Source organism: Simochromis diagramma, unplaced genomic scaffold (genome assembly GCF_900408965.1).
Source record: "Simochromis diagramma unplaced genomic scaffold, fSimDia1.1 OVJJ01000050.1, whole genome shotgun sequence".
Taxonomy (NCBI): Eukaryota; Metazoa; Chordata; class Actinopteri; order Cichliformes; family Cichlidae; genus Simochromis; species Simochromis diagramma.
In genome coordinates, this window is record NW_024387188.1 from 798,643 (window position 1) to 814,896 (window position 16,254).

The 16,254-nt window shown below is 39.2% G+C and overlaps 1 protein-coding gene across 1 annotated transcript; it reads right to left on the reverse strand.

The window, feature by feature from the left end:
* Positions 1 to 1,297: 1,297 nt before the first annotated feature.
* rps6ka4 (ribosomal protein S6 kinase, polypeptide 4) lies at positions 1,298 to 16,249 on the reverse strand. Its single transcript, XM_040049836.1, has 18 exons — positions 14,992 to 16,249; positions 13,616 to 13,687; positions 13,050 to 13,117; positions 12,491 to 12,641; positions 12,157 to 12,272; positions 10,836 to 10,943; positions 10,621 to 10,701; positions 10,182 to 10,285; positions 9,009 to 9,159; positions 8,748 to 8,909; positions 8,444 to 8,569; positions 6,100 to 6,233; positions 5,870 to 5,963; positions 5,592 to 5,762; positions 4,127 to 4,318; positions 3,886 to 4,045; positions 3,623 to 3,786; positions 1,298 to 3,527 (listed from the first exon to the last, which is right to left on the reverse strand). Exons 1-18 carry the CDS (start codon positions 15,077 to 15,079, stop codon positions 3,315 to 3,317), a joined length of 2,355 nt encoding a protein of 784 aa, XP_039905770.1. The 5' UTR covers positions 15,080 to 16,249; the 3' UTR covers positions 1,298 to 3,314.
* Positions 16,250 to 16,254: the final 5 nt, after the last annotated feature.

The following is a 16,254-nucleotide window of genomic DNA, read 5'->3' on the forward strand; positions in this document are numbered from 1 at the left end:
AGCAGAAGCCAGGGGGAGTTGCAGTGACGCGCCCGTGAGCTCCGCCGGCAGCCAGCCGTGCCTGAGTGACCGAGCCCCAGGCCGAGAGGCCGGGGGCACCCCACCTCCGAAATGGCCCGAGCGAGCCCCAGGCTCCAGGCCCCGATAAGCGGCCGCCAAGGAGTGAGCCGGTGTGTACCTGGACGCCCACCCCCGGACACAAAGAACCACCAACGCACCGATGTCTGAGGGAGTCCGCCACTGGCAGGGGAAGTGGTGGTAGGGGGAGATAGGCCTCCAAACCTTGGAGGGCCTGAGATGTCCCCAGAGAGGTGGCGTCTGATACCCAACCTGACATATAGACACAGAAATACAGGCACACACATATACAAACATCCATTCCCGCCCTCATGCTCTCATATATCTCAGCTTCTTACAAAATACATTACTGCTCGCTGTGACAAGAATTTGTGAGGCGTTCACTGTACACGTCTAAAGACTAGTGGTGTACAGAGCCTTTCAGTTTGTGGCACCAAGGCTGCAGAAAAGTCCACCACTACAACTATGGATAGTTGACTCTGTGGACTGTGTACAGCACTTTGTGACTGTCTTAATTCAATTTGTGACTATCTTTACTTAATTACTTCTATAACAGGATATCAGCAATACGATTTAAGCGTGTGAAATGTCATTTCACCCTAGAAGAATCAGTGCTCTGTATCTTAAATACATGCAAGCTCTTGTTTTGCAAAAACTAAAAATGTGTATCAAAAGAAATTTTACACAAGAAACTATTTTAACTTCCTAAGACCCGAACTCTTCCACAGCATGCATTTTTAATTTCTCTTTGATATTTGGGCATATTGGGGCCCGATGAATGTAAAAACAAAGAATTACCAGATTTTTTTAACCTTATTTTTGTTTTTAAGACAAATAAGAGCCACATATGAGGATATTCGTTTAAAATTTTGATAGAACAGTAGCAGTATAATGTCCTCGTAAGTGGATATCAGGCCCTTGTAGAGCAAAATTGAGTATTTTAGTCTAAGTAACCCAAAATGTGATGTCCACATATGTGGACGCCAGGTCCTAGGAGGTTAAATCACAGATGTATGAGGGAATGTTGGCCACTTCCCTCCCTCTGTCAAAGAAAGGTACATTCATAAAATAGCCTTAATCAAATAGAAGTGCTATCAGGGCTTGTGCACAATGAAGTATGTTTGAACAAATTCTCATTTGGGGTCTCCAACCCTCTGAGCACTGCGATTACAAGCATTACAGCACAATTACAACACCGAGAAGACAAACCACACAGTAATCTATTGAAAAGTAATGTTTATTTTGCACCAGCCAAAAAAATAAAATAAAAACATTGCGGTGCAAAAAGACAAATCCCAGCAACAACACCAGAGACAGTGCAACTCAGTAAAATAATGCTCGGGAAAAGAGAAGAGAGAATATCTATGACAACCAAATAATACCAATATCAATAAAAGCAGTTTCTTAAGTAAAAATACCAAACAAACAACCGGTTACCTTCAAACAGACAACGGCTTCAAACAACAACAAGAAAATATTACAGTAACTTGCAATTATGCTTCATCTGGTTCAGAAATATCAATACAACCAATCTCCCATCGCCACTCAGTTATCATACAACAACATTCACGCCGGGCTGGTACACAACAAGAACCAAATTATGATAATCCCATTACCACAGCATTAAAATCAATTACATGTAATAAATATCAGTGAAAGCACCTTTAAAGCTGAAATGTGTGTTAACTGATCAACTGACTGTGCAACATGTAAAAAAGAAAAAAAAAAGAGGCAAGTCCATTAAAAAACATTACAATATACCACCCAAACAGCTGATCAATTTCAAATCATTACATACATTATTTTTTCTCTAAAGCATGATGATTATATACAAAGCTCTCATAGGATGGTGGCCCCATCCTTAAAAAAACAACCAAAAAAGTCACAATTAGGTGTCTCGTTCTGAAACGTAATTTGAAGTTCAAAGCCATAAAATGTTTTAAAATCACTTCTGTGGAAAAATAAAGACGAAAGCCAGCCTGGATGAGCTTAATTGTTGAGCATCAACCTTGCAATCAGACTACCGCCCGCATTTGATACCATCAGGAATAAAAACTGTAATAATCATTCAAAGTTCACAAAGGCGATGTGCGTTCAAAATCACCAGCCACATTTGGCTTCCATCTACGTGCAAACACTTGAGCTGCACTTGGTAGCGTAGAAAAACAGAAAATACTCCAAGTAACTTTTTTTTCAATGACTCAAAGATACCAAAAATAGAAAAAGTTCTTACAGTCCATCATCACAACAGATTAGCATGCTAGAAATTTTCAGACAGGCACGATAGCGCAAGTAATATACAGCAAGTATGATGAAAATCGCACTCCACTGCATGTCTGCTTCTGTGTCTCCATGTCTTTTTTTTTGTTTTAAACAGCTGCTACTGTTGGACACATCTTGTCACACAATCAAAGCACTTCTTCAGAGCCACATAATCCCAGCTCCTCAAAGTGTTCAGTGGGATCCGTACAGTGAGTAGTGTACTGCAGGTGCAGCTTCTTTGCAAAGACCGACAGCATTAATCATCCTATAGAATCCTTAAGGTTTTGCACGCCACAGTAATCTCTCTCTGTGCTCCATCCTTCCAGAAATTTGCTGCTTTTTTTTTTTTAAACCATTTAATCATTTGACATTCTCTGCAAACACCTGAATCTTGCTCGCTTTTAACAGAGCACAGTGTCGACTTCTGCAGTTTTTGTGTTAATCATTATATTTGTGGCAAAAAACTCAGCAGTACAATCAAAGAATTAAACCTGCAAATTACTGGAAGGACTGTTCATTTGCCGTGTGCAAATGTGTGCCTCTTCACAATGACTTAATGGATGTATTCACTTCTTTTGCTTTGTATATGGCTTCTGCTTATTTATGGCTCCTTTTTTCCCTTTTCCCTATGTAGCCAGGCACTGTTTCTTACCCACAGTGAAACCAGGTAAATGTCTCATTTTTAACTTTTAGTGTGCGATCTCACCAAAATAAAGTGAGTGAATACTGAATAAGTATTAAAAGTTTCTGACAGTCAGGCCTCCTCTTCCACCACAGAAAATACATGTTTTGTTTTTTAAAGAATACAGCGTTAGGAATGAAAACCTGCAGCTGTTAAAGTGGAATTATATTTTACATGAAGTGAAGACAGTGTTCTCATTTGTCAGTATGCTTTTGCTTTTTTTAACTGACTGCTGGAGGACGTTGTGCTACCGTACAAGCACGTAACACTTTCTCCCTGTTCTGTTGCCAGGCTAGCTCTGCTTTGGGATCACGGCTTGCTTTGGCTGTGTTTTGGATGCTGATGCAGAGGCAGTGGAGGAAGTGGAAGAAGACGAAGAAGAAGAGGATGAACTCCATCGGGTCTCTACTCCTGTGCTGGTCATCTTCATCTTTCGTCGTTTCGCAAGGGGAGCATTGTCGACACTTTTCAGAAAGAAGCCTTCTCGCTTACCTCGGTTGAAAGCCTGGTGAGAGTGGAAGGCGACAAAAGTGAGATAAAATACATTTATTTAAGATTCTTTCTGAGACCTTTTAGAAGTTTTTCACACCAATCTATTACCTTGTAGGTAGCATTGACATAAGTGCGGACAGTGGGCCCACTGGACTCGAGCACATCTGGCGTGCACAAAGGAGTGGTGGACATGGATGCTCCACCCTGAAGCCAGCTGTTCTCTTTCAGATCAGAGAGTTTGAGACGGCTCTCTGGATCCACTGTTAGCAGGCCTTAAAACAGGAAAAGAGACACAAACAAGCAAGCAATAGAGGAAATTCAACAGGCATTTATCTCAACTAAAGCAAACTAAGAGCAAACATATTCAGTACCTTTAACAAGCTCTTTGGCATCCTCTGACACACCCTTCCAGGGCTCCCCATCCAATGAGAAATCCCCCTCTTTTATTTTTTGCATGATGTCGGCAGCATATGATGAGGTCATTCCACGCTGCTCACTCTGAAATGGCACCTGGCCTGAGAGCATGGTGTACTGAGAAAGACGCACACAAGGGTCATTAGTAATTCAGTCAGCCGAGCTATGATAAAAATCAACATATTCAGATTCAATTACCAGGATGACCCCGAGACTCCAGAGGTCACAGGCTTTATCATATCCTGCACTCTCGAAAAGCTCTGGTGCAGCATACTGCAGCGTGAAGCAGGGAGTCTGCAGGGGGGCACTGCCTGCAGGGCACAGGCGAGCAAATCCAAAGTCTATTACTTTCAGCACAGAGTCCTCCCCCTCATCTGTAAACAGCACGTTCTGTAAGGTAAACAAACAAAAGCCATGAGGATCAGCTCTTATTTTACTTACACATTAAGATTCAATTTTCCTGACAGAGTAAAGACTATTAGTAAATACGAGTATGACAGCCACCACCGGTTGGCATGTACCAGAACTTATGTGTAAACAGACAGTGCAAATAAACAGTTCTAATCCTTTTAGGTGTGCATCAAAATAAAAGCCATACTAGAGACATCTTAAAGTTATTAGGTGATATTTGCCAACATGTCTCATTCACAATCATTATGCACACCATATAAAAGCCTTCTTCAGTTGATTAAACCTTACAGCCATCTTAAGAAGGGAATGTGTGTGTGTGTGTGTGTGTGTGTGTGTGTGTGTGTGTGTGTGTGTGTGTGTGTGTGTGTGTGTGTGTAATCTGCTGCTTTCATTTTGAAAAGCACCACAAAAGTCACATCATGTGCTGTTGTCGAGCAGTAGCCTGCAGAGGTGAAAAATTAAGCCAACATAGAAGTGCCAAAAACTGCTGTTCCTAAATCGGCAATTTGAGGCTGGCTCCTAAAACGATTCAGCCTTGACAGACTTCCATTTAAAAAAAAAACTAAACAGCATTAAATGAAAACATGTTTATAGCCTGGTACAAAAGTGGTTTTGACGTCTGTGGACAGTTTCCAATTTTATTTTTTGAATTTTTTTCTATCATATTAATTTAAATGTTGAAGTTACCAACAAAAGGAGCAGCCAATCAGTGTCTGCTAGGCTTCACGTCCACCACTTAAAGTCACTGAACTTGCTCCCTCCTACATGTGTGTGCTGCTGGGGCCTTCAAGAGCATTTTAAATTGAATTATTAGACAAATAATATTTGTGCTTCAGTTTTGGTGAATTCATTTGTTTTTAGTGTGTTACCTCTCCTACTTAAGGCTAATTAGCAGATATCTGTGTCTGTTCATTGCTCACGTATGGTAGTTGATACACCAGTCTGTCATTTGAAAACATTAAATTTATGGAGAAGCTTCAAAATGCAGTCCAAAAACCAGTGAGTGACATCATGATGGCAACGTCCATGTTTTGGACAATCGGTGATTGTCGCTCTCTCTTTTTAAAAAAAACCCTTTTTAACCCGGATTACATCATGTAAAAGTCATGCTGAAAAAATAATAACGTCACACACATCTCTCACATACGAGACAGCAGATCCCCAGTTACAAGACTCTTTTTTTCTATCTTTTTAAACATGCGTGTTATATATATATTGTCAGGAATGATAAAGTTATCAAATCTCCACCCACCTCTGGTTTGAGGTCTCTGTGTACGACTCCAGCCTCGTGCATGAAGCTGACAGCTGAGACCAGGCTCTGTAACAGCTGACTGGCCTCTGCCTCGCCAAACAGTTTCTTCCTCTTGATCCTTTCCAACAACTCCCCACCTCGCAGAAGCTCCATCACTAAATATGTGTGATACTGACAGAGACATGCAGAGAAGGCCATGAGGGCTGATGTTTTTATGTGTAGCTTAATATTGACCAATACATCATTTTTATCTTTATCCTATGTATTGTCCATTCTACCTGATCAGTAAAGATGTCATACAGCTTGACGATGTTGGGGTGAGACTCACACTGCCTCAAGGCAGCAATCTCTCTATGAGTGTTTGCCTCCATTCTAACAAAGAAAGACAACATTAAGGGCATTCAGTCACCTTTACGTTCCAGCGGTACTGTGATACAGTAAAGTATTGACACATGGACACAGATCTGTTAAAGAGCACTGTACTAAGAAGTATTTCATCTCTGCTCACCTACGGCTGACGATCTTGACGGCGTACTCATGGCCAGTTTGCTTGTGTTTGCATTTCCTGCACACAGAGAAACTACCCTCGCCTAGAGGTGGTCCTTGAAAACACAGCTCATAGTGCTGAAAAAACTGGGATTCCTGAACAAAAAAAACATAGCATTGAGCCATCAAAGGAGATTATTATACTTCAGGCAATAGACATGGCCCCAGCAAAGCTAAAGGGATACTAATAATGGATTGGATTTATATAGCGCTTTTCAAGGCACCCAAAGCGCTTTACAATACCACTATTCATTCACTCTCACATTCACACACTGGTGGAGGCAGCTACAGTTGTAGCCACAGCTGCCCTGGGGCAGACTGACAGAAGCGAGGCTGCCATATCGCGCCATCGGCCCCTCTGGCCAACACCAGTAGGCAAGTAGGGTAAAGTGTCTTGCCCAAGGACACAACGACCAGGACAGAGAGTCCAGGGATCGAACCGGCGACCTTCCGGTTACAGGATACTTTGACCTTTACATGAAGCAACCTTGAAATTCAGCTCCCACATTTGTAAAGAGAAATATCTTAAAACTGAATAAGTAATTTGGAAAGATAAAACATGTTGTACTTTGTAAAACACAAAGTTTTACAAAGTACAACATGTCATCAAACTCTGCGTCCTAAGACAGGTCAAACTGGTTAAGACATTTTGGCCTAAAACAGGAATGCTTGTTAAGCACTGTTTGTAAGCTTTCCTCAAAGTCCACATAATATGTTTTTGCCAATTTTCTGTCATATCTGTATATAAACCTTTACAACACTGTATTCTATATTAAACAGAACAAAAATTTCAAACAAATCATGAAGTCAGCGTTTGTGCAAGTAATTTCTTTGAGAACAAAGCTCAGCCTTCAGTTTCAGGCAGCATTTTCTACTCACTCATTGTCATCCGTAGATTATCTCTTATATCATCATCTTAGACAAACACATGACTCTGACTGTGAGCACAGAACGCTCACCAATCTGCTGTTCAAACTTCCTGTTTATGACGGGAACCCAATCAGATGACTGAAGGGCTTTATTCAGATTGTGGGTAAACTCAGGGGCCTCATCTTGGCTCAGTATAAGGTTACACAGGATTATTTCAAAATATGAATATGCAAAGCTACTCTAGTACAGTCTGAGAGTCCGATCATTGAGCAGGAGCACAGTAGATCCACTTTAAATTGTGCCTCTTACATGAATATATTAATAAGTAATATGTATAAATTTATCACTAGCTGGGTACACTCTCTATATAAAGAGATACTTTTATTTTTAATTCCCCAACTATATAACTTGGATAATAGTTTTGCTTTAATTAGTATTTTATATGTAGTGCTTTACAAAAAAATAAACCTTATATCTTACACTGCTATTATCAGGGAAGGAATTACTATGAAGTAACAATTCTGGATTGATCTAAAAATACATTTCACATTTGCCTAAGGAGCTTGGAAAGAAAGCGACTTGACCTATTTAAATTCACTCTCTTTCCAAGCTTCACAGACTACCATGACCCGGAATACTGAGAACCTACACAGAAATTTTACTTTTGCATATAAACATAATTTATTGTTTATCACTGTAATTAGAATCTGGATGACAACAGTATTTTAAAATTCCAGCTTACATCTTTTATAAATCTAATAACATAAAGTAATAGCTGCGAATTTCTTTGACTTCTGGAAGATTTTGGAACATTTTTTTAAAAGACGAGCTAAAAATATTGCTGAGTTGAGTCTGACACCTTTCACACACAGGTGATAAATGTCAACTAGACAGACTGACAAACTTTTTCTGTTCCAAATAGATTTTTGTGCTGTTTACCGAGATCAGTACAAAGTGTCTTGAATATTATTTAATAATACAAAGCATCCTGTCAGATAAAACAAGCCAACTTGGGGCGACCGTGGCTCAGGGGGTTGGGAATCGCATCTGTAACCGGAAGGTCGCCGGTTCGATCCCTGGGCTCTCTGTCCTGGTCGTTGTGTCCTTGGGCAAGACACTTTACCCTACTTGCCTACTGGTGTTGGCCAGAGGGGCCGATGGCGCGATATGGTAGCCTCGCTTCTGTCAGTCTGCCCCAGGGCAGCTGTGGCTACAACTGTAGCTGCCTCCACCAGTGTGTGAATGTGAGAGTGAATGAATAGTGGCATTGTAAAGCGCTTTGGGTGCCTAGAAAAGCGCTATATAAATCCAATCCATTATTATTACTTCAGTTAATAATTTAGCTTCTCCTGCTCTTTTCCTTCTTTTCTGTTAACAAACAGTCCTGAAACCAAACATATCACAGAATTATTTGAAAACACCCATACAGATCATACCTGTAACATTGCGCTGCGTTGGACAGAAGCAGAAGCTGGTCGGTCAGCACCAATTTGGGTTTCAACAAAGTCTCCCATGACTGCGTTCTTATTGAACAAGATGGAGGGTGCAATGAAAGAATAGCCCTAGAACAGAGGAGATGTGTTAGGTGTAACTATGATGTAGCTCACTGAAGAATTATTACAGCCTTTACTTATTAACAAGCACTTGTTGCACTTTTCAGATTGTAAAGTTAAATAATGCTTACAGGTCATGTTTGTAGAAACATTTGATAGAATCAGTGTGGAGGTGATGATGACTGACCTGGAACAGACGATCTGTGCTCGGGGGTGTGCTGGCTGGAGAATAAACAGGATCCATCCCAGTGAATTCCTCTGCAAAGTTCCCCACATCGAGTTCGCTCTTCAGCTCTGGCTTGAATGGACTTGCAACCTTCTTTTGTGCTAAGTCATCCCAGTTCAGTCCCTGTGAGGCAGAAAAGGAGAATGAAAGAGTTACAGATGAATGAACTGAGGTTACAGGGGAAAAGATGTTTAAGTGATAGACAGTTAAGGGACATTGGACCTTGAAGAAAGAATGTGCCTTGATATCTTCAGCCCCACGCGGTCCAGATCCCAGCCTCTTGTGGGGATCTTTCACCAACAACTTTTTCAGCAGATCCTGAGCAATGGGTCCAATCATAGAGGGAAACGGCGGGTCACAGCGCAAAATACGTCTGAAGGGCAAAGGGAAGATATAAACATTTTGCTAACATACAGAAACAATGGACAAGAATACAACTGTGTCAACATTCATGCTCCTCCAATAATGGCCGATAAGATTTTTTACACAACATAAGGCACAAAATTATTCTTGGGATCATGCAGAAATTGTGGCATCACATACTTTGCCCAGCAAAGCTGCCACTAACTCTATTGTTTACAACACTCTCAGTACTGTTTCAGCAGCACTGAAAGTGTCGCAAACAGAAAACACATCACAGTTTGAGCAACTAGTTTCTGAGCCAACTAGTTTCTGAACTGCTGTTGTGGAAACTTCATCAGCAATGACCTTCATGTTTTCCTTTTCTATATACATTCTTTACAATGTAAAGAATGTCAGTCAATAATACACAACGCAAATTTAGAAAAACTTGGGATGAGCTAAATATAAATGCTGAATTTCATAAACCCATATTTTATTCACAATAGCACATAGAAGAGATGAATATTGTCCCATTCTTATCTGATATAGGATCCTATGTTCCTCTAACTCAGGGGTCCCCAACTCCAGGCCTCGAGGGCCGGTGTCCTGCAGTTTTTAGATGTGTCCGTGATCCAGCACAGCTGATTCAAATGGTTAAATTACCTCCTCAACATGTCTGGCAGTTCTCCAGAGGCCTGGTAATGAACTAATCATTTGATTCAGGTGTGCTGACCCAGGGTGAGATCCAAAACCTGCAGGACACCTGGAGGAGGCCTGGAGTTGGGGACCCCTGCTCTAACTGTTTCTTTTCAGTGTCTTTTGTTGCCCCTGTTCACCTTTTTAAGATGTGCAACTACACTAAATTCAAATTTTTCTTAAAATGGTACATTTTCTCAGTTTTTTAGGTTCATTAATTCTTTTTCACTCCCATAAAATCAGCATCAGCCAATGGGTTCATTTATTAGTAAAACACAGCTAATAACAGAGACAATTTGAATGAGTTAAGAAGGGGCAGGCAGATGATTTATGGAGATGGGATTGAGCAGTACTCACTTTGACACCTCGCTTTGGGAGTTCCTCTCTCCCTCCAGGGTAAAAGGAGACGCACCCGTCAGCAACTCAAACATCAGGATCCCAAGACTCCACCAATCTACTGACTGAAGCAGAATATAGCTTGAAAAGCACAATAAAGAGGACAAGGAATTTTCACTGTGTAATTATTTAAAGGTGGGTTTTTTGAGGCGGTACTGCCTTCCATAACAAAGATATTAATCTCATCTTTGATTCACCACACTGGCCCAAAGTCATGAGTCTTAAAGCATCTGTAGTGTTAAATGTTTAAGCATTCCACGTACACTGATACATGTAAATATAAACATTAATTTAAATATTATTTTGCGCATAATATATGACCATTCAAAATCTTTCAAATAACTGACGATCTTAACACCAAAACCTGCATTTGCTCCCTTGTTATTCTTTTTTTTTTTACCTTGCCATGTCCTGATTTCCCTCTGATGATTTCAGGAGCCATGTACTCAATGGTGCCACAGAAAGAGTAGGTCCTCCCCTTCTGTGATGATCAGAAAACAAGCATACTTAAAAAAAAATGTATTTCAGTTTGGATTGTGGTAACAGTTAAACACCCCAGGTATTATTTACATGTACACATTGCTATGCTCACACTGTAGTTTTAGATTTACTTACATCTTCTTCCAGAAACTCTTTGCTGAGCCCAAAATCTGTCAATACCACATGGCCATCACTGTCTAGAAGAATGTTTTCCAATTTGATGTCTCGGTACACAATCCCAAGCTGTACACAATGAAAATTTACCAGTGGCATTCATGTTAAACGCTGTAATTTGTGAACAGAGACAGCAGGCAGTGCAAACAGAGAAACCCTAAAAACATTTTTACAACCAAAAAAGGAAAAAGTGGCCACTTATGTATCTGTTATTTTTTAGTAATCACAGCATTTTCTAATCCCAGCTAGGGGTCCTAATCCCAAAATGTGTCAAAACAAATAACTGTCCAAACAACAGCAAGCCTATAATGCAGGAAATACTAGTCCCCAAAGTTGCTGTTGTTAAAATGCTTTTATTTGATATTATTTATAAAAGGAACGACTCATGAAAGTCTGCAGGATTTTCAGCCAATGTGGCTGGACAATTTCTTTGGACACTAATTTAAACACAAATCCACTATCTCATAACTTAAGTGCTGCAATGTGATCTTAGGATACCTAGTGAAGGTCATAATTTACAAAGAGATGGCTGAAATGCTTCCAAATAAAACCCTCAAGAACACACTCATTATGTTTTAAAAAGGACCTTGAAAATGCACCCAATCACCCTCCATGTAGTGGTTTGTGTAACTACTCAAAGAAGTCATGAGTATCATTTAAGGCCACTGGTGCACACCTACTTTAAAGCTAAATCTAAAACTAAAGTAGCTGTGAAACATCATTAGGAAACCACTTCTATGAGCTTCAGAGTATTTCTCACAATAAAGAAACTCAGACTTCCTGTTCAACACTAAATGACAAAAGCTCTTTTCAGACATGGGGTGCATAATATTGCTGGCTTCAACAGACCGTTTACACAATGAAAATTTACTGATGTCATTCACTTTAAAAGCAGTATTATCTGAGCAGAGAAAGCAGCATGTGTCATGTATACACAGAAACATAATACTGCTGACTTTATCAATCTGTATACAACAATGTGAACGCAACCTAGTGTTTATGGAGCTAACGTAACATTAATCTGGTGAATAAAGTTAAATGCTTAACAGATGAAAGGCTTACTTCTTTAACCATCAGCTTGTTTTGATGAAACCAGAGCTAAAAGACCACAACCTAGAGCTTAAAATAGGAGTAAGTTGGGGTTGTGTCTCTGGCCTCACAACCCCAATTCTATGAAAAGTATCATATTGCTAAAATGCTTAGTTTGTGTAAGCAGCAGGCTCTAGCCAAAATGAAAGAAATAACTCTAGCATGTGTAAAAACTGGAAACAATAATCCTCACCTTGTGCAAGTGTTCTAGAGCCAGAATTATTTCTCCAATATAAATCCGTACTGCCTCTTCTGGAAAGTGATCCCGCTGGTACAAATGAGTGAACATCTCCCCACCGCTCACATAGTCTGTACTCACACACACAGACAAATACACAGGGAGCTTGAATAGACATAATACAAAGAACTACACAAACACACATTGTCCAAAAAAGAAAAAAAAAGAAATGCCAACAAAAACACATACAGTATAAGACAGAAACATAAAGAAGACCTTCAGTGTTTCAAGAGAGAAGAGTTCTCTATATTTGGTACATTTTTCCCAGTGTCCCACCCCGGTGCCTCACCCAGGATGAGATGTAGTTTGCTCTGAGTCTGAAAGGCATAGTGAAGAGTAACCAGGAAGGGAGACTGGCGGATGTGCTCCAGGACTTGTCTCTCAGTGCGAGTATGTTCTGTTGTCTTTGCCTTCTGAACAATAGCTGCTTTCTTTAACACCTAGGGCAGTGACCAAAATAAATTAAACTTCTCCATTCCTTCCGTGAACTTTCAGTGAATGGCACTTCGCTTTGGGGTATGTTGCAACATGCTGCAATCATGTCCAAGAGAAGGACATTATACAACCCAACGGCTTGCATCAAATCCAAAACGAGCAAATAAAATGGAAAAAAAAAAGATCATTTCTTGGTTTTAACATCTGATGTGCTGTCACTGTACCATGTTTAATCTAATATTGGCTTTAGATAATTAGCCAACTCATTTACATTTTACACAAAATGGTTATAAAATGTTAATAAAATCATAATTAATGACTTATTTTAAAGCACAGACTAGTAATTTACATTTTTAGCTAAAAAACCTGCTTTAAAATGTACATTCATTGAATTACAACACTAATAAAATTACCTTCATAGCATAGAGCTGGCTCACATCATGGCCGCTGTTCTTCCTGACCAAAAACACTTTCCCGTAAGCTAGACAAACAAATATTGAAAATTACTGCTGATGGTAAATAAGCAAACACAGCAAACACAGATACACCATCGGATTGTGCCTAAAAGAGATGGTTTCCACTTCAAGACATAAATACTCGGTGAACAGGCGGCAAGTTTAATCAAATCTGCAGATATCTGAATCATTCTCACTCATTAAATTTAATTAGGTGTTCATTTGTTGATGGAAATAGCCACCAGGATCTCCTGTAGCTAATCAGTAACATCAACAGCATATGGATTCCCTGTTAATCATCAGATATTTTTCATGCTGTAACATTTAAATGAGGATATAAATGACATGAAACATTTTAACTTACAAGCTACAAATATCAATTATAAACACTTTGCCTTCAAAATACTATCCAAGCCAGGGGAATCAACCAAGTCTGCTTTAAGTATATCTCATACCAGTACTTGACCTTTGACAACAGCTTCATCTTCATTTCATTCTATTCAGTGCTACATGCAGATCCTTACCTCCAGTGCCCAAGACCTTCAGCAGCTCAAAGTTCTCCATGCCGACTCTTTCAGTGTGACCTGTGAAGTTAGCTAGTGGTAGAAAGAAAAATAAAAGACAAGAACAGTGTTTACATTTCTATTTCTGTTCAAGTTTTTGTTTTAAAAAAGACAAGCCACACTGAGCTCTATCTTTTAAGGGAAGCTTTCTACACAAATAAAGTGGTGTACTTTTCTGGCTGGTTTTTCCCAAGTATATTAAAATACAAAAAGACATACCATATGTCTTGATATTAGCAAATGCTTTACCAATGTGCCTTTTCTTGTGTTATAATCCATGAATGCACTTTGATGTACCCTCTCTATAGATTAAAAGGTTGCTCTACTTAAAATCTACAATCTATCCAGTGAGCCACTAAGCAGATCACTTCACTTCACCTGTGACAGCTGGTGAAAAACATCCACTCACACTGTTTATTACACTACAGCCACATTTACAGCTTGACTTTACTACTCTTGGAGGGAGAGTACAACAGCAATTCTCTGATTTATTTGATTTTATCTATGAGGATTTTTCTTTGTAAATTTACACTCTAAAATCAATTCCATGACAGATGCATTGTCCATTAAAAACTTATGACAAATTCTGTTCTTTAGTCTCTAATGCAAGCTAGGTGACCTAGATTGATTAAAAGCAAGTAACACGACAGAGTCTTTACAGAACAAAAAATATTTTTCATATTAAAGCAAAAATACTGATAATCCATTACAATCTTGAAAAATATTGGCTCGTTAATTTCTAATGCCCCCCAAACAATCTATTTTAAGTTTATTAAAGTCTAAGATGATTTTATTGTTTCTGTACACTATAGACTTTTCACATGCCCCTCAGCCTCAAAACAAACACACATTCACACAAAAGCTTAGCAAATAGCTAAACCAGATCACAAAGCAATGTTACACAAATCAAAGAAAAATCTGAAAGAAATGTAACAAAGTAATATCAAAGAAAACTGATTTTTTTTTTTTCATTTAAATGGAGTATGCTTAGAGAAACATTTTTTGGTTACATTATATTTCGCTGCTTTATAACTTTAATATAATGGAACTCCAGTGTGTGAATATATTGTACAGCCCACATATATATACACATATATATACACATATATATGGAAAAGGAAAAGTATTTTAAAATCGGATAAACGTTTTACAGAAAAAAAAACTGATGTGGTGATGTTAGCTGTGGGGTTGAACCAGCACATCAAAAAAGGAACAAACTGCATTCGTGCGGTATTATTTAAATGATTAGATGAATTACAGTACACAGATGTTTCCTTTGTGGCTATGGTTATGATTATGATTACATACAGTGATAACAGACAATATGACTGACTTACCATTGGTGATTTGGTGCTTGACAGTACAGGCCCTTTCATTTGTTTTTCCATCAGAGTCTTCACTACTATCAGATGCGTCCCCAGACATATTTTAAAGAAAAGTGGACTACAGACTTTGCGATGAAATTGGTTTGTCTGGTGTTTTCTTATTTACGAGATTTTGCGTTTTACACTCAGCAGTTAAAACAATCTACTGTGGCTGCATTGTGAAGGAGACAAGGATTATCAAAATGAGCGGACAGCTGTATTCCAGACAATGCTGTTGCCCAAACCTTAATCCCCACTCGTTTGGCATCCTGGTGTTTGGCATTATTTATCTCATGTGATTGGTCGAAATCAATCAGAAAGAAGATTCATATTCCTGCTACTTAGAAGATGTTGTTTTTTTTCCCCGTTACTGTGTCAATGATCGTCGGTATTAATTACGTAGTCTGAGTAACTGTATGTGTTATCTGCAGTTGAAATTTAACTAACAGTTTAAGTTGCTAATGTTAGCATTAGCTAAATAACTAGTCATTATTCATAAGTTAGCTGACGTTAATTGGTAATAACGTTAAACCTTCGGTTATATAAGCGACTGGTCGAAACAACGCGTTATAGTCGGTGTGTAAACAGCTTCAACGCTAACTACCGTATAATAACAAGACGTGTTACCTAGCCAGCTGGTGTGGTAGTAAATTGGCAGGGTAGCGGTAGCAGCTAACTAGCAAATGACTGCATTTGTCCGTCAAAGTTTGAACGTTAGCTAACCGCTGGTGTTTTGTTAGCAGTGTTAACTGGCCTCTTCAACTACCAGCGAACTGACCATGTTGGAAAAGGCCAGTTTGGGTAGTTCTTTGTCTTCTTTGTCACCAGTAGTCACCAACTAATATATTCGTCCATTATGAAAATTTTTACATCTCACTTTATAATTTTTGTCAGCGCCTAGCAAACTGCTAATACCAGGATGCTTCCGACACAACCTGGGCGACGGTCAGTCACGTGAACTACTGGAGTGGGCGGAGCGAGATTGCTCAAGAGCTCAACGAAATCTGGCAATTCTGTGCCACAAACACTAGCTCAAGTTTTGCCCAGTAGTTACAACAAATGTCAAATGTTTTCTCTCCATTAACTAAAAAAAAAAAAAAATCTACTAATGTTTATGCTTTTCATTTGTTCTGCCACACTTTGTCTTCCTTTAGAAAAAAAAATAAACATTTTCCAGCATGCTACTAATGCCTATGTCTCTGTACGTTTAAATCTTATTTTATACCTAAATTCACA

What these genes read in the sequence shown, in the direction of transcription:
- rps6ka4 (XM_040049836.1), bottom strand. Translation starts at nt 15,079, where the DNA reads ATGTCTGGGGACGCATCTGATAGTAGTGAAGACTCTGATGGAAAAACA. An exon ending in GCCAGCTCTATGCTATGAAG is followed by an intron (nt 12,642 to 13,049) that starts GTAATTTTATTA and finishes TCACTGCCCTAG; the next exon opens with GTGTTAAAGAAAGCAGCTAT. An exon ending in GGAGTCTCGGGGTCATCCTG is followed by an intron (nt 4,046 to 4,126) that starts GTAATTGAATCT and finishes CGTCTTTCTCAG; the next exon opens with TACACCATGCTCTCAGGCCA.